Source organism: Gorilla gorilla, chromosome 4 (genome assembly GCF_029281585.2).
Source record: "Gorilla gorilla gorilla isolate KB3781 chromosome 4, NHGRI_mGorGor1-v2.1_pri, whole genome shotgun sequence".
NCBI classification, from domain to species: Eukaryota; Metazoa; Chordata; class Mammalia; order Primates; family Hominidae; genus Gorilla; species Gorilla gorilla.
Window position 1 is genome coordinate 177838459 of NC_073228.2, and position 23828 is coordinate 177862286.

Below are 23828 nucleotides of genomic sequence, written 5' to 3' on the forward strand. Positions count from 1 at the left end.
ACAGTTTTTTTGTATTATCTCAATTTTAAATTTTTTTTCAGGTTTGTTTTATAACTCAGGATATGGTCTATCTTGGTATGTGTTTAATGTGCACTAAAAATAAATGTTTATTCTTCTGTTTTGGGTGAATTATTCTATAAATGTCAGTTAGATCCAGTTAATTGATGATGTTCTGTTCTCCTATAGCAGTGGTTCTCAACTGAGAATGATTTTCCCCCACTTCCCCCAGGGGACATTTGTCAGTATCTGGAGACATTTTTGATAATCACAGCTTAGGAGGGGATGCTGCTGGCACCTGGTAAGTAGAAACCAGAGATGCTGCTAAGCATCCTACAATACACAGAAGAGCCTTACCCCACAACTCTCACCATAATTATCCAGTCTAAAATGTTAATATTCCTGAATTTTCTGTTTGCCCTAACACTTAATTAAGGAGAGAGAAGTATTGAAGTTTCCAACTATAATTGTGGTTTTGTCTATTTCTCTTTTTAGTTCTGTCAGGTTTTGGTCCATGCGTTTTGAAGCTTTGTTATTAGGTTCATACGCATTTAGGACTGTTTTGTGTTCTTAGTGAATTGACCTTTTATCATGTGTAATGTCCCTCTTTATCTCTCTCTTCTTTGCTCTGGATTGTTTGTTTGATATTAATATAGCTACTCCAGCTTTCTTTTGGTCAGTGTTACATTGGTGTATCTTGTGTCATCCTTTTACTGTTTTTTTGTTTGTTGTTGTTGTCAAATGATCCTTCATTTAAATATTTTCCTTTGTAGTTGTTAACTAGCTGGACATTCCACTATGCCATTGTTGATGTCATCTATGATGCGGAGTGTGGTAGCCATCAATAGTGCAGTCCACCAGTTGGTGGGCAGTCTCCAGGAGCTCTTTAAGTGTTCCAGAGAGTTCTCTAGCTAAATATCAGTGCTGCATTGGGAAATGCTGACAATTGCAACAAAAATGATATTTCCACTCTGCTTACTGTTTTTTTTTTTGCTGTTTTCTGTCACAGAGCGATTCTTGGAGAACTTTGATGATAGTGCAGAGGCAGAATCCTCAATCTGGGCCTGCATGTTCTGAATGGTTCATTTCACTGTAATCCTTAGGGTCTTCCAGTCACTAGCTTTCTTGGCAATGTCATCACCAACATTTATTTGGAGACAGGTCCATGGAGTTGATCTCAGGGGTCAGGGCAGGCATGACACTGATTTCCCCACCAGCGTACCTCAGGTATACAACTTTGATTTTGGTGTGCTTGAACCTGGATGGCATGGAAGAGGCGGCTGGTGTTATATGAAATCAGATGCTGCATGGCAGAAGAAGGTTGCACTTTGTTTTCCTCTGAGCTGAAAGCCCAGAGTCCATACTTTTACTTTGAATCTACTTATATTTTTATATTTGAAGTGAATTTCTTGTTGACAGCATATATTTGGTTTGTGTTTTTTCTCCATTTTGACAAAATTTTTAATTAGTTTGTTTAGCCCACTTACATTTAATGTAATTACTGGTATGTTTGAAGTCTACTGTTTCATCATTTGTTTTCTTCTGCCCCCTAATTTTTTTTGTTCCTCTCCTTTTCCTTTTCTGCCTTCTTTTGGAACTTTTTTTGTATCCCACTTGATCTATTGCATTTTGACTATATCTCTTTGTATATTTTTGTTTGCCCTAGAGATAACAATAGAAAAATTTAACTTTGCCTACTTTTGCCACTTCAAGTAGAATATAGAAACATTCCCACCATATTGGTTCCTTTAGCCTCAATTCTTTGTATTGCAGTTGTCTTATATATTACTCTACATACATTGAATACCTCATCAGAAGTTGTTATAATTTTTGTTTTCAACTACAAACATATTTTAAAGAACTCCAGGCCAGGCATAGGTGGCTCATGCCTATAATCCCAGTGCTTTGGGAGGCCAAGGCAGAAGGATCACTTGAGGCCAGAAGTTTGAAGCTGCAGTGATCTATAATAGGATTGTGCCATTGCACTCCAGTGGGGGTGACAGAACGAGACCTTGTCTCTTAAAAAAAAGATCATTACATAGCAGAAAAATAGTCTATTATACTATAATGGTCTATTGTATTAAGAACCCCTCACAGTAGAGTAACTATAATTTATAAAAATCTATTGTATATTTCAAAATAGCTGGAAGAAGAAAAAATAGGACCTTGCCAACCAGGAGAAAATTTCCCATATCACTTCAGCCTTCTGTTTCTTCCTGCAGCTTCTCTCCTGGACTCACATATCAGGAGACCTGAATTTCCCACTGCCTTGAGACAGGCTTGGACCTTACTAAACTCAATACAACTGGCTTGAAATTATTTTTTGAAATTTTGCTTTTAATTAACACATAATAATTGTACATATGTACGGAGGATGGTGTGATGTTTTGATACATGTATACATTCTTTTTTTTTTTTTTTTTTTTTTTTTGAGATGGAGCCTTGCTCTGTTACCCAGGCTAGAGTTCAGTGGCATGATCTCTACTCCCTGCAATCTCCACTTCCCAGGTCCAAGTGAGTCTCCTGCCTCAGCCTTCCGAGTAGCTGGGATTATAGGCACCTGCCACTAAGCCTGGCTAATTTTTGTATTTTTAGTAGAGACAGGGTTTCACCATGTTGACTGGGCTGGTCTTGAATTCCTGACCTCAGGTGATCCGCCTGCCTCAGCCTCCTAAAGTGCTGGGATTACAGGTGTGAGCCACCGTGCCTGGCTGATACATGTATACATTCTACAGTGACAAAATCAGGGTATTTTGCATGTTCATCTCATTTATTTATCATCTCTTTGTATGAGAACATTCAAAATTCTTTTAGCTCTTTTAAAATATGCAATACAATATTGTTAACCATAGTTACCCTACTGTGCAGTGTAAAAGCAGATTTTTTTTTTATTTAAAAATATTTATTGAACACCTTCTCTTTACCTGGCAATAGGTGACATGCTGGATATACACAGTGAACAAAACAGGCACAGTCCTCACTTTATTGGGTTCTCATTAACTAAAGAAGTTTTATTGATGGAAAGGATTCACACCTATAATGTTATATAAGTTATTTAACCCCTTTGAGTCTCAGTTGTCTGTTCTATAAAATGGGGTTAGTAATATTTTCCTTCCAGAATTATTATGTTCCCATCTTGTTCATAATGCATATCCCTGGTTATCTGCCATATAGTGGGTACTGTATGTTTATTACAGAACTAACGAATACATAAAAAATGAATATATAGGTCCCTTAAGCAATGGGTCCACATTATACAGTAGCCAATATTATGGACAATATTTTCTCCTCCTTTTTAAAAGTCAGTGTCACAGATAACAATAAATGTGACAACTCGTATTTGTTTACTCTCACTTTTTTTCCTTGCTAATTTTTAAAGATAATATGTCTTTCGTAGGGACATGGATGAAGCTGGAAATCATCATTCTCAGCAAACTATCGCAAGGACAAAAAACCAAACACCGCATGTTCTCACTCATAGGTGGGAATTGAACAATGAGAACACTTGGACACAGGAAGGGGAACATCACACACCGGGGCCTGTCGTGGGGTGGGGGGAGGGGGGAGGGATAGCATTAGGAGATACACCTAATGTAAATGACGAGTTAATGGGTGCAGCACACCAACATGGCACATGTATACATATGTAACAAACCTGCATGTTGTGCACATGTACCCTAGAACTTAAAGTATAATAATAATAGTAATAAAAGAAATGAGCCAGGCACAGAAAGACAAATATCATGTAGTCTCACTTACAGGTGGGAATAAAAAAGTTGAACTTAGAAGTAGAGAAGAGATGGTGGTTACTAGAGACTGGGGGTAGGGGGAAGACATTGGTCAAAGGATACAAAATTTTGATTATATAGAAGGAATAAGGTAACGGCAGTATTTATTCTTCCCGTCTAACAGTAACTTTTTACCCCTTCTTCCCCACTCCCTACTATCTCCAGCCACTGCTAAGCACTATTCTACTCTCTACTACTATGAGATTAACTTTTTGTTTTTTGTTTTAAGATTTCACATTAGTGAGATCGTGCAGTATTTATCCTTCCGTGCCTGGCTTATTTCATTTTACAGAATTTCCAGGTTCATCCTTGTAGCCACAAATGACAGAAGTTATTTTTTGTGGCTGAATAGTATTCCATTGTGTATATATATATATCACCTTTTCTTTATCCATTTATTTGTCGATTGCACACTTGGGTTGAGTCCATATATTGGCTATTGTGAATAGTGCTGTCGTAAACATGAAAAGTACAAATATCTCTTTGACATATTGATTTCCCTTCCTTTAGATGAACATCCAGTAGTGGAATTGCTGTATCATATGGTAGTTCTATTTTTAAATTTGGAGGAACCTCCACACTGTTCTTCATATGATGGCTGTACTAATTTACATTCGCACTGACAGTGTATAATAGTTCCCCTTTCTCCACGTTCGTGATGGCATTTGTTATTTTTGTCTTTTAATGATAGCCATTGTAACTGGGGTGAGGTGATATCTCATTGTAGTTTTGATTTGCATTTCCCTGATGATTAGGGACATTGAGCCCTTTTTCATATACATGTTAGCAATTTGTATGTCTTCTTTAGAGAAATGTCTATTCAGGTATTTTGCCTTTTTTTTTTTTTTTTTTTGAGACAGAGTCTTGCTCTGTCACCCAGGCTGGAGTGCAGTGGCGTGATCTCAGCTCACTGCAACCTCTGCCTCACAGGTTCAAGTGATTCTCCTGCCTCAGCCTCCCGAGTAGTTAGGATTACAGGCATGCGCCACCATGCCTGGCTAATTTTTGTATTTTTAGTAGAGACGGGGTTTCACCATATTGGTCAGGCTGGTCTCGAACTCCTGACCTTGTGATCCACATGCCTTGGCCTCCCAAAGTGCTGGGATTACAGGCATGAGCCACTGCTCCCGGCCGCCAATTTTTAAATCAGATTTTTTTTTTTTGGCTGTTGTTTGAGTTTCTTATATATTCTGGGTATTAACCCCTGGTCAGATGCATAGTTTGCAGATATTTTCTTCCATTTTGTAGGTTGTCTCTTTAGTCTGTTAATTATTTCCTTTGCTGTGCAGAAGCTTGGCTTGAAATTATTAAAAGTGTGATTTCTATGTGTGAATCAATCACAAGACATGTCAAAGGGAATTTCTTTTTCCTCTGGAGGAAAAAGATTAAACACAAGGGTTCACAATTGACTCCACGTGGTTATCCACATTGTGTTGTCACAATGATTGCACCTGAAAACTCATCTAGGTCTTTGGAAAGAAGAGAATGGAGGACTAACATTTATTGGGACACTCCCATATCATGTATCTGCCTACTTCTATTAATATAGCCCTGTGCAGCTCAGATGTGCTAGCCTTTGTTGTCTCAGAAAATCTCTCTCTCTCTGTCTCTCCACACACGTGCCCCCCCCCCACACGTTTCATTACTGAACAATATATATAATACTTACGTTTTCTCCTGACCTTTTAGCTAGCAGAGTGTATGCTCAGCACATGAGCACTAACTAGGGTGACCTAACAATTTATCACATAAACTAGAATACTTTTGAAAGCAAAAGGGGACCCTATGACAAATGCCAAGACAGCTGGGCCTCATGAAGTGCATCATAAGCAGCACTGCAGCTGGGAATGAACAACCGTCAGTGACTTGAACCACAGCTTAGTGAAAACAGTGGCAACAGCCTTGACCTCAGAGGATTTGAAGAGAATCTATGAGCAATCCCCAGGGATGAAATAATTCAGCCATTCAGAACCTTGTCCCTAAGTAATAAGGGGTTTCCTTGAGCACAATCTCTTCTCATATTTACAATCACTCTGCAAGAGAGATATTATTATTCTTACACCAGAGATAAGGAAATGGAGGTTTAAAGAATGAATGCAAAATGTCCAAAATCCATACAGCCAGAATTTGGTAGAGCAGACACTAGGACTTTGCCCTGTCTGATTCCAGGCACCAACTTGGAAGCCGTGTAATGTCCTGGGCTGGATACAAATTTTGGTGGCCACAGATCAGGGTTCAAATTCCAGCTCTGGTTACCGTGGCTGACCTGTATGATCACAGTGCAATGTTGAGTGTAGTAGCTCATGTGAATACAGTGCTTGCCATAGTCCCTGCTCTGTACTACATGCATTCCCTATGCTATCCCATTTCATGCTTTGTACTAACCCCATCATGTGTGTACTATTAGAAACACCATTTTGCAAATGAGGGAGATAGTCTGAAAGAGGCTGGAAAAGTGCCCACTGCATGAAAGATACACAATAAATATATTTCCCTTCTGTCCTGACCACAGGGTCAGAGCACGGTAGAGGTCTTGAACCATTGTGTGTTTTATGATATTGTTCTGGAAGGTCTTAGGAGGCAATGCCCTCTCCTAATGAATGTGCCTGCTTTTCCAGTTTTTCCAAAGGCTCAAGGATTACTTGTTATATGGTGCATATTAATTTTTTTTTTGATGTGGCCAAAATCCTTCCCACTTTCTTGAAACCATTTTGTCCCGTGCAGTGGTTGTGGCCATGCATAAGAAACAGCAGGTGGTGCCAGATGACAGATGGTGTGGGAGCGCGTTCCCCGGTAGGAGGGGACGCGAGCGAGCAAGCAGGCAGGCAGCTGCCAGGAGCTCTTCCCTGCTCGCTCACGCCTGCTCTCAGAAGCTCCGATCCAGACACACGCGAGGCGCTGTCCTTTCAGCACCACAAGCTCGGGCTGAGGAGGGAGGACTCCTGGCCGTCCTCCTCCTCTTCAAATTGGCTTGAATCTGCTCTGACCCCCCACGAGTGCAGCACAGTAAGTAGGCATTTGTTTTTGCTATAACCACTCCCCAATATCTTCCAACCCCTTTCACCCCCACAACAACCCTGTTTTGTCTAAACGTTCCATCAGCAGGACTGAGAGAAGAAATTCAGTTGTGTTGAGCTTCTGGGGGTGGGAGGGGAGCACCATTTGACTTCTAAGGGATCTGGAGATGAATAAATGTGATTTGTTTATTTAGTTGGCAATCCTGCAATATGGGGGCTGCTAACTTTCCATGGAACCAAAAAAAAAAAAAAATGGCCCTTCGCTATTGAGGAAATGGAGGCATTCCATGGCTGAATAACAGGATCAGGTTCAAGCTAGCCTTTTTGTTTGTTTGTTTTTATTTTAGGAAATTGCACCTCATGTACAATCCACATATGATGTAACAGGGTACACATTGAGACATTGAATGTATTTATTGTGTTTTAGGGTATTGCCGATGGAAAACCAACATAATAGAATAGCAACCAGAGTGGTGAGGTGAAATTTATCATACTGCGGGTGGGGGGGGTGGTATAATAGAACTTCATTTTGCACTAAGTATAATCTTTTTACTGGCATTGTGTGAGCACTTTAGCTCTAGTGTCTTGGGTATTTGTTTTGCACTTATATTTTTTGTGTGTATAGGTTTAGGATTTTCCTTGAATTCCTTAAATTTGAGTGCTGTTGAACCCCATGGGAAGGTGGCATATTTTGATGATTAAAGAAGTTTTGTTGGACAATGGGAATCATGTCAGGAAATCTAGTGGAAGATCAATGACTGATCACTAGATTGAAAGCCACTTGAGTGGAGCTGTTGAGGACAGTGCTATTTTCTCTGTCGTCAGCCCTCTCTTTCTGCCTCACCTCCTGCTGTAACCAGAATCCCACTGCTTGCCTTAGGTCTGGGAAGAAAGGCGTAAGGATGGTGAAGCTGAACAGTAACCCCAGCGAGAAGGGAACCAAGCCGCCTTCAGTTGAGGATGGCTTCCAGACCGTCCCTCTCATCACTCCCTTGGAGGTTAATCACTTACAGCTGCCTGCTCCAGAAAAGGTAAAGCAGGTCCTCTTGCTCTCATCAGCCCCCAGGCTCCCCCCATCTCAGGAAATAAAGCAGCAAAAAATTCCACCCCCCAAATCCTTTCATTCCCTTATCTGCCAAATGTGCTCCCTTTCTTGTAAAATGTAGTTATTCCTTCCAGAGCCAAGACATCTCTTGTGTTATTTCAGATTTATGGTAAGTGTTTATTCATTTTTTGTTCATATCTGCATAAATGGGCAAGCAAATTGATCTTTCCTTGTTAAAGTTTTCTTACAGCTGATGAATACTAATAAGCTTCTAGGTGGTGACAGAAAATTCATCTTGATTATTTTGGGAAGGTCTTTCAAAAATTGACAGGTATAGATTTGAGGACAGAGGATTGGATTCACTCGAACAAGCATTCAGTTTGTACCTGCTAAGGCCCTGTCCCTATGCTAGGAGTTGGTTATGAAAAGACAAAATTACAAAATCCTTTTCTAGTATGACAGATTAATCTAATTCATCCTGGTAAATGTTATACCTGAGCATTACAAAGATTGTGAGGGTGCACAGGTGGAAACAACTAAATTCTGTTGGGGTGGGGAGGGTTTGGGAATGGGACTGAGAGGACAGGTTAGGCAAACTGCAGAGGAGAGCATTTGAATTGGGCTTTTAAAGGTGAGTAAAAACCCTTCCTGGCAGACCATGGAGTGGGGCAGGGAAGGCATTTTTAAGGCAAAGGGCACACATATGCAAAGCATGGAGAGCTTTAGGGGAGCAGCATGACTGCAGGAGAGTGTCTTTTGGGGAGGCGTGGCTGGAAATGAGTGACTGGCTGATGGCACATCTCCTGACATGGGAGTAGTCCATGAAGAATGGAGGTGGGCATTCACACAAAGGTGGGATGGGGGTTATGGACACAGAAGGGAGAAATAGTATCATTTCAGGTCCACCTGAGACAACCTGGGGTTTTATTATGTGAGCTTTTGTACACGGTAAGGGAGAGACTTGGAGGCCAATGATGGAGTTCCCTGGCTGAAGAGCGAACAATGGATCATTCCGTCTGTTTGATTTCCCATTGGCATCTGCAGGAGGGCATTGTGTGTCTTAACCAATTGGCTTCAACCAATCAACAGAAGAGGAGCCAAAGCTAGATAAAGGGGCTGCTGATTGGCCAGAGGTTGAATCATTTGTTTTGAAAGTGCAGAGATTGTCAATAGGAGAATGTGCAGGGGTGGGGTGGCAGACAGAATTCTTAAGTGCCATCCTAAGGAACTGGTAAAGCCTTTAAAGATAAATTCTGAACAGGCAACTAACACTAAAGAGATGAGAAGGGGCAGTATTAATAGAGTATGTGCTACATGTATATCAGAGCTTCTTGGTTTTGAACTGCATATTAGAATCACCTGGGGAGATTTTGAAACTCCTGCTTTCTAGACCATGACCCAGAACAATTGTATCAGAGTCTCTGAGAGTGAGACCCAGGCATTAATATGAATGAAATCTCCCAGGTGGCTCCTGCATGCAGCCAAAGTTGAGGACCATTGTTTTAGGTGTGCATTAACCTGGGAGTCAGGGATTATTCATTCATATTTGTAGATGAAAATTTGGTGAGTTATCCAAGCTCACAGAAGGAGTAAGTAGAAATGTTGGAGTTTGAACCCAGATATAAGTAGAGGTTGGGTAGGAGAAGGGAAGGATATTCTCTTGGGGCTTTGTGAGGCCAACAGCTATAGCCTTGCAGATCTGCATGTCTTTAAGAGGTGTGAAAAGAAAAGGGATTGTGGTGAGGTCATCTCTCCCCTAGCCTTCTACATGCCTGCAGGTCATCTAGAGATTATCATGGTCTCTGTCCCGCCTTACTCTCCCACCCGCCTCCCAGGGCTTTATTCTTTCCTTGAGAGAGGAGGCAGGTCTGATAACCACTGAGTATCCAGTCCCGGTGTACCAGAAGCTGTCCCAAAGCCTGAAGGATAATGCATTGTCTCTCACAGTGGGCCTGCATGCATGCAACGTGAAGCCAATTATCCTGAAAGATCCAGGGCACCCAGTTTGACACTGTGATTGTCATCACACAGTCTTTCACCAGGGCGGCCTCGGTTTCCTGTTTTTTGATATGGGGAGGATCACATCTACCTCACAATGGTCAGAACAAAGTTAGATGTGGCATCATATGTAAAGTGCCTGGTAAAAAAAAAACTGCAAGAGGCCGGGCATGGTGGCTCATGCCTGTAATCCCAGCACTTTGGGAGGCCGAGGCGGGCGGATCACAAGGTCAGGAGATCGAGACCATCCTGGCGAACACGGTGAAACCCCGTCTCTACTAAAAATACAAAAAAATTAGCCGGGCGTGGTGGTGGGTGCCTGTAGTCCCAGCTACTTGGGAGGCTGAGGCAGGAGAATGGCGTGAACCTGGGAGGCAGAGCTTGCAGTGAGCTGAGATTGCCCCACTGCACTCCAGCCTGGGCAACAGAGTGAGACACTGTCTCAAAAACAAACAAACAAACAAACAAACTAAACAAACTACAAGAGAATAGCGTCACCATTTTTCAGGTGCTTCCTAAATTCTAAGCTATATGTGCACGCGCACGTGCACACACACACACACAATCACTCACACATGCGTGCAATTTTCTTTATTCTTCTCAGGAATTAATAGGCCCCAGTGAGGGAGTCACTACTTTGGTCTGAATTTTACAGAAGCTCAGACACAGAGTGGTAAAATAGTTCCCCATAGCAAATAGCTGGGAAAGCATCCTGGACGTAGAGCCCAGGCAATGCTGTTCCAGAACCTTCTACCTCAGCAGGAATGAGGAGTAAGCCAGCCTGGGAGTCCCCAGGTGTGGTCTGTGGCTCAAGCTCAGCCACTGACCCACAGTGCGCTCCATTCCCCTCTCTTAGGTCTGTGTTCTCTGAGTGGGAAATTATATTATCAGTTTTCTGTGCTAATATTTAGATTTTAGAATCTTTACAAGAGTAATTACATTGTTTCCCTGACATGAGAACAGATGTGTTAAAAGTAAATTTTGCTCAAGAAGCCAAAGGTCCTCTAAATGCTTAGAATAGTGTCCAGATGACCAGCAAGGACTCTGAAGCCACCTCTTTAGGTGGGTTCAAATCCCACTCCAACTCTTACCAGCCTGCTTTGGCTAAGAACTTGGAGGGTAGTTTCTTAAGTTGCCTCAGCATCAGTCTTCTAGTGTATAGAATGGGGACGCTAATTTTGGGACTCACTCACGGGACTTTTGTAGAGGAGGCAGAGTGAGCCCTGACACAGCTGTCAGCTGTCAGCCCTTTGGTGAGGCTCCAGTCAGATAGATGGTGAGTACTTGAAGCTAAGATGGTTATCACAAAGAAGGATATTTGACCCCAGTGTCAGATCATGGCTTTTCTTTTTGAAAATGTAAAATACAGAGTATGCTTGTTAATACTGAAAATCAGTATTCTAAGTATCCTTTAGTAGTATGAAATCTGAATTTCAAGAGAACAGCTTCTGGAGGCTAGCTGGAATCCTCTCGTGGAACGTGTCTGAAGACTTGTTCCAGGCTAGGGAGGGGACTATGCAGGGTATTCAGGTTATTTCAGTTAATCTTCCCAGTAGCCTTGTGAGGTGGATCTCAGTGCACCCATTTCACTCATGAGGAAACTGAGGCTCAGTACAATATAATGGCCTGCCTAAACTTTACAGATGAAGAGTGAAAGGGCTAGGGTTGGAACCTCAGTGTACTTGATGTTCCAACTTTTTTTTTCTTCATTGCAGTGCCTTCAGTAAGAAGTCTCTCATTCTGGGAGAGTGCTTCCTCAAACTCTAGGCTTCCTCATCCATGGCTGCCCCTTGAGCCCTCCCCCTGGCAGGCTCCTGGACCTGGAAGGGACCTGGACTGGTCCCCCAGACAGAACACCAGAGGCCCCAGTGCTCTCTCCCTGCCTGGTGCTGGAGAGACTGGTGTTTGCCTCAGGGAAGAGCCGCAGGCTCCTGAGTTGCCTCCTGCCTCTTCTCCCTTTCATGCGACTCACTGCCGCCAAGCCTCCACACTGCCCCCAAGCCTCCCAGGGCTGTGCGTTGGTCCTTCTCCCATGGAAACCTTCTGCATCTCCTCACCCCACAACATCCCATCCCTGAATCTTGACCTTGCCACTCCAGCTCTTTCACCATCTGGCCTGCTGGCCTCCATTCCTTTCACTCCCACGTTGCGCCTCGAATGTTAGCATGCCAGACCTACCTGCAGCAGCAGTGCTCCCTGGGGGCGGTTCTCTCTCCCTGGGGGGCAGTTAGCAATGTCTGGAGACATTTTTCATTGTCACAGCTAGAGGGAAGATTCTATTGGCATTTTATGGGTGGAGGCCAGGAATGGTGCTAAATATCCTATAATGTACACGACACCCAAGTCCCCCAGTCCTGCCACTGGGAAGAATTATCCTGCCCCAAATGTCAACAGCGCCAAGGTTGGGAAACCCTGCCCTAGAGTCTTGCATACTCCTCAGGATGTTCCATGCCTTCACCTCCATGAACATGCCATTCCTTCTGCCCAGAATGCCCTTCTGGCTCCTTTGCTTGTATGATGTCAATATTAATCTTTCTAAACCCAGTTCAGACAGCACCTCTCCTGAATGCCTTCCTCGACCACTGATAAGTATAGCTGTAGTTGTACCTATTCATTCATTCGTGGTCCATCTATCCATCCATCCACCAATCCATCCATCCATCTACCCATCCGTTCATCATCCATCCATCCATCCATCCATCCAGCAAGTCTTGTAGGGTACCCTCTGTGAGCCAGGCACTGTGCTAGGCCATAGGTACACAGCAATGAAAAGACAGCATTGGCCACTGCTTTCATGGAGCTTCCAGTCCAATGAGAAAGAGAGACTTCAAACAATCCATCATACACATAAAAGCATATAGATGCAAATTGTGAGAAGGGCTATTAAGGAAAGAACAAGGCGTTGTAATGTAAGGAGAGATAAGACATATAGGGGACCTAATTATAATGACAAGGTGGTCAGGCAGCAGGCCTAACTGAGCCCTGAGGAGGGTGGAGAAACGATCAGGGGGCCACATTGGCTGGTGATGTCAAATGGTGGGGAGAGACTTAAGAGATGAGGTGGGGTGGGCACCAGTTTATGTGGTTTGTTTGTTTTTTTCAAAAGGTATTTAAAGCAGGAGAGTCACAGGATCAGAGTTTGATTTTGGAAGATTGCCCTCGTTGCTGTGAGCCACCCTAGGGACAAGGGACAGGTTCAGTCTCATGCCTGGTCTTCTGATCTCCTCTACTTCTTTCTGTCCAATCAGTCCTCCACGCAGCACCAGATTAGTGTCCCCCAAAACAGGGGTGACTGAGTTGCCTGAAGCACCCCCGATATGGGAGTAGAAGGAAGGAATGAGAGGTCTGACACCAGTTAGAAGGCCACTACTACATTCAGGGAGGAGAGGGCAGTGGGGCAGTGGCAGTGGGGTGGGGAGGCTAGTGGTATTGAGATGTGGTACCAGGTTGATTGGGAGGAGAATTTGCTTTCTCTGCTCCATTTGCCCACTAGACCTGAGGCCCCAGCTAGACCTGAGGCTGTGTCATCTCGGTAGCCTTAGGCCTGGCCTGCAGTGGGCAGTGGAAATTACTGGCTGATCCCCTCTCTTGCCTAGCTTAAAACTGGACTCAATTTCTCTACTTGGTAGCTGAGGAAATAGACTCAAATCTAGGTGGCTTTCTCCAGGCCATGGGAGCAAGCTCCTGAAAAGCTGGAACATTAGTTTGCAGACATCAAATTTCAGGACATGCCTTTGGGGCTTTGCTGCCTTTGGTTCATCTAAGTAGCCACAATAACCCAGGTGTCCCCACAACCCCTGTGACGTTGCTACCATAATCCCCATTTTACAGGTGCAGAAACAGGCTCAGACAGGTGGAAGGCTGTTCTAGGGGGCACCAAAGGAAAACAGTGCAGCCAAGATCTGCATGCAGGTGTGCTGGGAAGGGTGGCAGGTCTGCAGAAAGCAAACCATAGACAGGCACAACCCACCTTGGCAGAGCCACAGGGGAACCATAATTGGCAAGTCTGCTGCTGCGCTCTGGGCAAACGCTTCTTTTCTTTCTATTGATTATTAAGTCTCTATGCATCTTGGAGGAGGTCACTTACCTGCTTGTTGGAGGAGAGGAACACAGATATTTAGAAACTAATGACTAATGTATGGCATGCTTTAAATTTTGCACAGTAGGCCACATGCACTTCATAGTCCTAGAGACCTGGGTTCAAATCTCAGCTAAGCTATTTACTTACTGTGTAGCTTTAGGCACATTGCTTAGCATCTCTGGGCTTTGAGTTTGTTCAGCCCTAAAACAGGCAATAATATCTACCTCAGAGGGTGCTGATGAGGGAAACAGTGTGACAGTTGTCTAATGGGCCCAGCTCAGTGCAAGGCATACTGAGGGAGAGCACAGATAGAGTTTCCTTTCTTTCACTGGGCATCCAGAATATGTCTCTTGAAGATGATAGGTTTAGAAGGAGACTGCAGAATTGGAGCATGCTGAGAAGGATGGGGTTTCACAGGTGGGTGTGGGGCGGGGTGGGGCCTGATGATGCTCTGCAGGGGAGGCCTGAAAGGGGACCTATGGCTGTCACTGAGGCCTGTGTGCCTTCTGGGCCTCTCCCTGGGCTTTCCGCAGGGTTTGTTTTTCTCTCCGAGACACAGGATATGAGAAACATAGGCTTTCCCCAGGGAAAAACAGAAATGCACATCACTGCAGGCTCCAGGCCCTAGAGTCCCCTGGTTCTTCAGAGAATCTCAAGAGATGAATTATAAATCATCTCAAATTGGGACAACATCTCTGATTAGGCAGATCCAGCAAATAGCTAATGATCAATAAATGTAGCAAAAATGCCTTATAATTTAAAAACACAATCTTAAACAAAATATACTTTTTTACCTACCAAATTGGCACAAAAAAATGGATATTTCCTCATGTTGACAATACTGGGGCAAACTTGTCCTCAGTTCGCTCTTGTTGGTTATGTAATGTGATGCAGTGTTTTTCAGAGGGTATTTTGGCATTGTCTGTACAATGTAAACTGTGGGTAGCATTTGACTGGTATGCTTTTCACTGGTAGGAAGTTACCCTATGGGTATATATTTCAAGTATGCAAAGGCCACTATATATTGAAAAGAACTGGGAAGAACTTGGACCATTCCCTGAGAAGGGCCTGGTTAACTGAGCTCTGGCACACGCATGTGGAATCCTAAGCAGAGGTTTTGAGAATGAGGCTGATCTGCATGCGCCAGCGTGGAAAGCTATAACAGACATGCTGCTTCGTCCAAACAGCTTTAAAGAGAATGGTGTGGAGTGATCCCATTTGGGGAAACACACATAGTGTGAGCACGTTTTATTCTTGTAATTCATAAGACAGTTTTGGAAGGACACACAGAAAACTGTTAAATGTTTGGGAAATGGGAATTGGGGTAGGTGCGTTCCATTTGAAGAATTTTATTCTATACTTTTCATCTTTTTTTGTTTTTAACCATAAGAATGCGTCGAATTTTATTCATCTGTTTTTAGAGACAGGGTCTCTCTCTGTCGTCCTGAAGCTGGAGTGTAGTGGTGTGATTGTACATAGCTCCCTGCAGTCGCGAACTCCTGGGCTCAAGCAATCCTCCCGCCTCAGTCCCCTAAGTAGCTGGGACTACAGGCACATGCTACCACACCCAGGCTGATTTTTAAAGACTTTTAATAGACGGGGCCTTGTTGCCCAGGCTAGTCTCAAACTTCTGGCCTCAACTGATCCTCCTGCCTTGGCCTCCCAAAGTGCTGGGATTACAGATGTAAGCCACTACACCTGGCCTCAGATTTTCTATTAAAAAAAATCACCCCCGTTTCACAGACAGTGAATGGTCTCAGGGAATGGATGTAAGTTGTTCACTTTGACACACAGGGAGATCACTGTGAAGCCAGTGTCTTTGTCTGTACAGGGAGGTGGCAGAATAGCACAGTTTAGATTCAAATCCTAACTCCGCCTACTTGCACTGTGACCCTGGGTGAGTTTATTAACCACTCTGACCCTCTGTTTCCTCATGACACTAGTATCTTTCTCTAAGGATTGTTGTAAAGATAAAATGAGGAAAATACATAGCAAATGTTTATCATAGTGCCTAGTACGTAGTAGATGCTTAATGCAACGGAGTAATTATTATTGCTGTTGTTCTTAACATGATCTATTTAGTCCCAGAAACAGGTTCCCTGTTTCTGGAGGTCACAGGGCTACCCCAGGCAGCAAGGAGAGGTGAACAGTGACATGGCCTGGGCCTCTGGACTGTGGAAGTCCCAGGTGGCAGAGCTATGGGCTCCACTGTAATGATTCCAGCCTAGGCAGCTTGCCTCTGTTCAGAGCAGAAGGAGCTGGAAGTTCCCCGTAGAGGATCCTGTGGAGAGCACCTCATCTTGCCCCATGCTATGCATTGCCATAGAAGTGGGGAGTTGGCTGGGCGTGGTGGCTCACGCCTGTAATCCCAGCACTTTGGGAAGCCGAGGTGGGCGGATCGCGAGGTCAGGAGATCCAGACCATCCTGGCTAACACGGTGAAACCCCATCTCTACTAAAAAAAATACAAAAAATTAGCTGGGCGTGGTGGCAGGTGCCTATAGTCCCAGCTACTCGGGAGGCTGAGGCAGGAGAATGGTGTGAACCTGGGAGGTGGAGCTTGCAGTGAGCCAAGATATTGCGCCACCACACTCCAGCCTGGGCGACAGAGCGAGACTCTGTCTCAAAAAAATAAAAATAAAAATAAAAAAAGAAGTGGGGAGTTATAGACTTATTGAGGCAGATAGTTCATTTGAGACCAACTTTTATATTGCCTCTGAGGAAGCAAAGCAAAGGCCCAGCAAGAAAAACAAAGTTTATTCCATGGAAAGAGCTCCAGACTGAGAGTTGGCATTCATACTGGAGACCTGCTTCCGACTCAGTCTTACTGTGTGACCTGTGGCAAATCCCTTTCCCGCTCTGTGCCTCAGTCTCCCTATTTGTGAATTGATGAGGTTGGACAACACTGCCACTAAAGTCTTTTGAGCACTGACATTTTACCCTGTGTTCAGGGCCCAATACCAACCTTCAAGGCCCAGGAAAAAACTCGAATCCAAAGAGGGAGTGTGGAGTGAGGAGCGAGAGGTGCAAATGGGGAAGTTCCCAACTAAGGATGCAGGCCCCATCTGGGCAACTTCACCCTCTCTCTTTAGAAATAGGATTTATTTGTTCACTGATTCATTCCACAGTTTTTATGGCCTCCCTATTGTGTCTTGGTTCCCCAGGATCAGAGTTCAAGTGTTAGGTGGCACTTGGAACTGAGCTTAGGTTCAAGTCTGGGCTCTGCCTCCTAGTGGCCATGTGAAGTTATGAAGTCATTTCTGCTCTCTGGGACTCAGGCTCCTTATCTGTAAAATGGGAATAATTACCTTTACCTCATAGAATGATTGAAAAGATTTGCTGAGATACAGGATGTAAAGCGTTTGGCACAGTGCCAGGCACATAGTGGGTACCTTTACAAAAAACCCAAAACCATGATCAATAGGAAAGAGTACGGTATTCTTGAGTTTGACTCTAGCTCAACCCGAGGCCAGTCATTTGATCACAGGCAAGCGACTGAACTCTCAGAGGCTAAATTTCCTCATCTGAAAAATGGGAATAATCATAATGATTTTGAAGGAGAGAACTGAGGCTTGGAGAGAATGTTGTCAGGAGAATTATGAGAATTGAATGAGTCCACATCAGCAGGGCACCCGGCACCGTGCCTGGCTCACAGTAGGGATTCAGTGCCAGCCATTTATTGTCCTGGCTCTGAACCTGTCTCTTTGCTCCAGGGATGATGGGTATAGCTTAGATGTATTTTTGGACTGTGCAAGTCCAGCTCATAAAAATACAATCTTGCTCCTTGTCAGCACTTCTGCACTTTTATTTATTGTTCCTGCCAATCCTGGGACCTCTCCATGTGGGAACCTCTTCATTATTGATAATCCTGGGAAGTAGTATTTTAAATTTTTATGATCTGTACTTTGCACCGTCTGAACCACCATGTGTTATCTGGCCTGGCCAGTGACATGGGAATTATATCCAGACAAGGGGTCCTTTAGGGATGAATAATTTATCCCATTTTCACAATGCCAATTATATTAAATTATGTTCTTCATATTAGCAGCTGACAGGACAATGGGGATCCAATGTGTAAATATGGAAAGAAAACAAAGTTATTGCTTTGCCCAAATCCACAATCGTATTTGAAAACCTGGAGTTTCATTTTTCCAAATATCCATAAAACCCCACTTTTAAGAATAAAAACAGTAGGAGAAATTTTGCCCCTCCCCTCTCTACTTTTCTTCTCTCATTTCTGCTGATAGACAAGGCGCTCAGGGCTCTGTTTTGCTCCATTTTCTTTTAACTGCGGGAAAAAGAAGAATGTCTAGAAGAGAGGCTTTCTTTGCAAATTTATTTTTCTCCTGTCTCGTTCTCTTTGCCTATGCGAGCTGATTCCTCCAAGGTACAATTAATAACGATTGGCTAACATTTAATGCTTTCCCTTTCAGAGTACTAAAAAAAAGGAACTGTGACTTTATCGTTTATGGAAGGGAAATGTTTCTGGCTCTACTCCACAGGAACAAAACACTAAGCTTTGTGAAAGTCCTCTAGCTGGCTGGTTGTAGTAACTTTGTAGGGTTGTATTTTCCCTGCTCTCTGCCGGTCCCCATGCAGTGTACCTTCACTGTGGCCAGAGGCCTCTCCTGTGCCTGAAATGCATACCTGCAAAGCCGTTTTCTCATTTATAATCATTCCTCAGCTCTTCACTGCCCTCACATTAATCTTCAAGGTGCCTAGCATGGCATTCAGAGCCTCTGTGTGCCTCTCTAGCTTCCTCCCTGTCACCTACTCACCTCACCCATCCTGTTCCCTGGCCACTTCAAACTGCTTCTCTGTAGTTGCCTCAGGTGCTGGCCTCCCGGATGTCTTCTGAAGGTTTGCTGGTATTGTCTCTCCCTCGATCTAGAGGGATCTTTCCCCTGGGTTTGGAAACAAGGAAGCTGGCCAGGGCAAAGGTCCAAAGAGAGATGACCATGTCCTATATTGGGGTAGAGGCCGTGCAACTGGATGAGTGGGTTGATTTAAGGGAAATTTTTGAGGAAGCTGGAGCTGGAATGGGTGGAATAATGGAATGAATTTTGAGACTAAAGGGAAGGGAGGAATCATGAGATATTCTGTGTTTGATTTGACATAAACAGTAGTTTGGATAATGCTGCCGTTATCTTCTAAGTTGGGGATTACGTGGCATGAAGATGTTGAGAGTGAGGTGGCTGGGGCAGGAGGGTCAAGGGTGAATGTCCAGTAGGGTCATCTGAGTTTTGAGTGATATCTGAGTGGAAGTATATATTTGGGAGTCATGAGGATAAACAATGAACTTGATTAGCCAGGTGTGGTGGCACATGCCTGTAGTCCAAACTACTCAGGAGGCTGAGACAGGAGAATTTCTTGAACCCAAAAGGTAGAGGTTGCAGTGAGCTGAGATCACGCCACTGCACTCCAGCCTGGGCAACAGAGCGAGACTCTGTAAAAAACAAACGAACAAAGAAACAAACAAAAAAACCAATGAACTTGGAAGTGATGGGAGTGAGAACATGCAGAGGGGGCTTGTAGATGGAAAGAAGAGTGGTCATGAGCTGGCTTTGAGAAATCCCAACACTGAGAGATCAGCAGAAAGAGGAGGAGCCTGGAGTGGAGACTGAGGAGGGCTGCTGGGTGAGCCAGCAACAGAACCAAGAGAGAGGCTGCCATGGGCCCAAGGGAGGAGAACCTTTCAAGGAGGAGAGAGAGAACAAGCTTGTCAAAAATGACTGAGAGGTCAAAGAAGATGAAGGCAGAGCACTGTCCATTTGTTCCAGGCAAACAGGCCAAGACCTTTTGAAATGGAGATGGAGTTCCAAAGAGCTAACACTTCCTTGGGGTGAAGACAAAATATTGTGTAGCAGCCTGAGTTGCTTTTGGAGAAAATGTGGCTTAGCTAAAGAAAACAGCAGATGACTGAGGACCCACATGGTGTCAGGCACCTGCCTGTCTCTTGGCCTGTATTTGAACTTTGTGGTTTGAGGAGTGAGGACCTGAAGCTAAAGGGACTATTTTCATTAGAAAGTCACTCAAAGCCTAAGTAGCATTTCATAAGGGTTCAGAGCAAAGCAGGACATGGATTTGAAGAGAGGGTTATGGTCCCAACTCTGCCTAATTTCAGTACCCTCTAACCCCATGACTGCAAATGGTGAGTGGCATATTTTTATGATAAATATATTATACATATAAATTATTATATGTATACTTGAAGTTGATGTAAATGACATCACACAGTATATAAAAACCTCTTGGTGTCTAATTTCTTTTGTTCAATGTAATGTCTATGAAATTCATCAATGTATATGTAGTATAGTGGTGAGGCATTCCATTTTCTGAGTAAACCACAATTTATCCATTCTCCTATTAGTGTACATTTGAGAAGTTCCCAGTTTGGGGCTATCAGGAACAAAGCTGCTATGAATGTTCTTGTATCTTTTGGTGGACCCATTATGTTTTTGAGCTGACTTTTTGCTGACACCTAGGAAATCTATTGATTTTGGTTTACTTATTTAGTATTTGGCTGCCTTACTAAAATCGAATCACTTTTCAGTTCATTTTCTTGGGTTTTCTTGGAAGACATGTGTATCAGATAGAAAGCTTTTAGTTTCATGTAACAGAAAACCCAGCCAAAATTGTATTAAGGCTCAAAGAGTAGGTATTTGCCCCTATAACTGTGGATCCCAGAGTAGGTCTAACTTCAGGTAAGGTGCAATCCCAGGGTAGGATGTCATCTGGACCCAGCTCCATTTCTCTGGGTTCCTCTTGGCTCTGCCCTTCTTTGTGTGCTGCCTTGTTCTTCTCCTGGTTCCCATCAAGATGGCAACAATTCCAGGACTAAAGTCTTCACCATGCCATCCAGAGGAAGAATCACTCATGAAGACCTACAAGGCTTCTTTCATCAAGACACTAGTCAATACTACCTCATAGCTCATTGGTCCAAATTGGGTAACATGCCCATGTCTGAGTCAATCAAATTGTGTGATCAATAGGATGATATGCCCTGATTGGCTCAACTTCACTAGGGACCATCACTGTCACTAAGGAAGTGGTCAATCCCACTGAACCACATGGCTGCCACACAGTGAGGCAGGGGTGGGTTCCCAAAAGGAATATCATAGAGCTTTTGGTTGAAGAAGGAGATGGATGCTAGAGAAGCAACCTCAAAATATTTATTATTATGAGAATAAAAATGATATTGCCTGGAATGATTATTCATGGTCTTGTTCTGACAGTAATATTTTTCAGTTCTGTCTCCTGTCTCAACATGTTGGTTAGAATATGGGGTCTTTTAAGTTTACACAGAATGGAAATGGTTTTCAGCTTTTTCAAAAGCTCTGGGAAGGATGTTTATAAAAATAGAGAGGGAGCGAGAAAGACTAAGAAGCAAGTACTTCTTAATATATATTTTTTTAAATTTACTAGTCTCTGAGTTTGCATCCAACATTTGATGTGAGGATTCTCAAGAACAGTTGGAGGACTGTGGATCTAGAAAGGAAGGGATCAAGCCAAGAGATGATGGAAATAGACTTGGCAATGTGGGAAGGTGGACTAATTTTCAATTGCTGTGTGACAAATTACTAAAAATTAAGTGGCTTAAAACCCATAAACTTATTATCTCACAGTTTTCGTAGGTCAGAAGTCCAACCATAGGCTAGCTGGGTTCTCTGCACAGGGTCTCATGAGCCTGAAATCAAGGTGTTGGCCAGGCTGCATTCCCACTGACACTTGGGATCTTCTGTCAAGCTCATTGAGGCTGTCGACAGATTTCAGTTCCTTGTGGTTGGAGGACTGAGGTCCTGGTTTTCTTGTTGGCTCTTGGTTGAGGGTTGCCCTCAGGTACTAGCTGCATGGCTATCTTTCAGCATGTCAGTTTAATTCTTCAAGGTCAGTGGAGAATCTCTTTCCAGTCTGTTACCCTGGAGTTTTACATAGCACAATGTAATCGTGGGAGGGACTAGCCCATCATAACCACAGGTCCAGCCCACATTCTAAAGGGAGGAAATTATACAGCACATGAACACCATGGGGCAGGAATCTTTGGAGCCAAATTAGAATGCTGCCTACCCCAAAAAGCAATTATTACCCCAAGGCTTGTGGCTCATGCTGACCAAGAAATACATGTATTGTATATATTAATAGATATGTTACATGTATATGTAACACACACACACACATATATACATACACACATGCATGGGGAGATAAAATTAAAATTGTAAATCCAAGTTTGTGAATATTTCTAAAATCGTGGATTAAGAAAAATAATCAGACATCTAAATTTTCTGTACGACTTCATAATCTGACAGTTGATCTAGTGATGTCCAAAATATTTCTAATAACTGGAATTTGTAGAATATCCTTTCAGTTCACAAAGCACCTGCATGTATGTTCTTTCATTTGGTCCATCCCAGAATGCTGTGAACTAGCCTAGGAGCTTTACCATTTGCTCTTTTGTTTACATCAGCTTCCGACTCTCGCATTCGCATTGCAGTTCACATGCCAGCAAAGCAAGTTCTTGTAGATCACATGCCATTTCACACTTTTGTTTCTTTGGCTGTGTAGTACACTTTGCAGAGACTGTCTTCCCTTGTTTTGTCCACCCAGGAAACTTCTATTCATCTTCCAAAACTCTTTTTTTTCTTTTGTTGCGACGGAGTGTTGCTCTGTCACCAGGCTGGAGTGCAGTGGCACAATCTTGGCTCACTGCAACCTCTACCTCCCGGGTTCAAGCGATTCTCCTGCCTCAGCCTCCTGAGTAGCTGGGATTACAGGTGTGCGCCACCATGCCCAGCTAATAAAGATGGGGTTTCACCATGTTGGCCAGGGTGGTCTTGATCTCTTGACCCCATGATCCACCCGCCTCGGCCTCCCAAAGGGCTGGGATTACAGGCGGGAGCCACTGTGCCCAGCCCCCAAACTTTTTTTTTTTTTTAGGCAAGGAAGTTGGGGGCATTCTTGAATGCCCATGTTCCTGAGAAGTCCTTGTGTTGCTCTTGATAGGCTAGGTAGGGTGACCCTGCAGCCTGACAGGTGCAAGGCTCCACTCTACAGCTGCCTCAGATATCTATGGAAGAAAATGTGATAGCACCCAGATGTTATTGGATTAATGTTCTGAATGTCTAACTTGCATCAACTCATTTATGCCTCCCAACAATCCAACGAGGTGGTCATGGTGATTTCCCCATTTTATAGATGAGAAAATCAAGACACAGAAGGCTTCATCAACTCACCCAAGGTCACCAGCTAGTAAGTGCTGGAGCCAGGATTTGAACTCAGCCCACATTTGTACACTCCCCTACAATATTGACAATATTGGTTTCTGCTTTATAGTGTAGAATTAAGTGAGGTAAGGCATGCCAAATGCTCAATGCCTGCTGTATAGTAAATGCACAAAGTATGAGAATTATTTTTCTTATCTGTGGTACAAGAGCTTCTGTTTTCCTATTCTTTGGCCTAGGGGGTAGGAAGAAAATAAAAATAACAGAGCATCCTTCTGCCCCCACCCCCTGTAAGCTCTCATCCATGTTTGGCTGTGTCGCTTCCCTGTTTAAGGAAGCCAGGGGCTCTCTTTTTGTTGTTTGGAGGAACAGACTGCAAAGAGGGCAGGATACAACAGCAGAATTTCCATCCAGAAATGGGTTCTAGAGGTAAGAGAGGGTGGGGTGCTGATGGGCTGGGGTCCAGGGCCTCCTTAACCCCCATAAGTCCAGCCATAGGTTAGTTGGGTTTAGGTACCACCTGGTAGATGTTCCATGTATGGTAGTGCCGTCCCTATCCCTTCCTTTTTGAGCTGCATTGAGTCCATGACATGCCTCACAGATGTTAAAGGACATTCTTCATAGAAGAATTCTTGCTCTAGTTAATACGCTTGACTGTTGTCTCCAGGGAAGGTTGGTGGGC

At 43.7% G+C, this 23828-nt stretch overlaps 2 protein-coding genes across 3 annotated transcripts in view; both read left to right on the plus strand.

The window, feature by feature from the left end:
• The window catches only part of C4H5orf47 (chromosome 4 C5orf47 homolog), a 55821-nt gene extending 49225 nt beyond the window's left edge, over nt 1-6596 (plus strand). The window contains exon 5 of one of the 2 annotated variants that reach the window (XM_055387384.2): nt 6510-6596. The gene's annotated coding sequence lies outside the window, so the exon portion shown is untranslated. Of the gene's footprint in view, nt 1-3394; nt 3519-6509 lie in introns of those variants that run through there. The other variant, XM_055387385.2, reaches the window with a different exon arrangement.
• A 94-nt stretch (nt 6597-6690) lies between these two features.
• Nucleotides 6691-23828, plus strand: part of NSG2 (neuronal vesicle trafficking associated 2) — a 62832-nt gene continuing 45694 nt past the window's right edge. The window contains exons 1-2 of the mRNA XM_004043028.5: nt 6691-6791; nt 7683-7833. Coding sequence (XP_004043076.1) covers nt 7705-7833 — 129 coding nt within the window. The 5' untranslated portion in view covers nt 6691-6791; nt 7683-7704. The remainder of the gene's footprint in view (nt 6792-7682; nt 7834-23828) is intronic.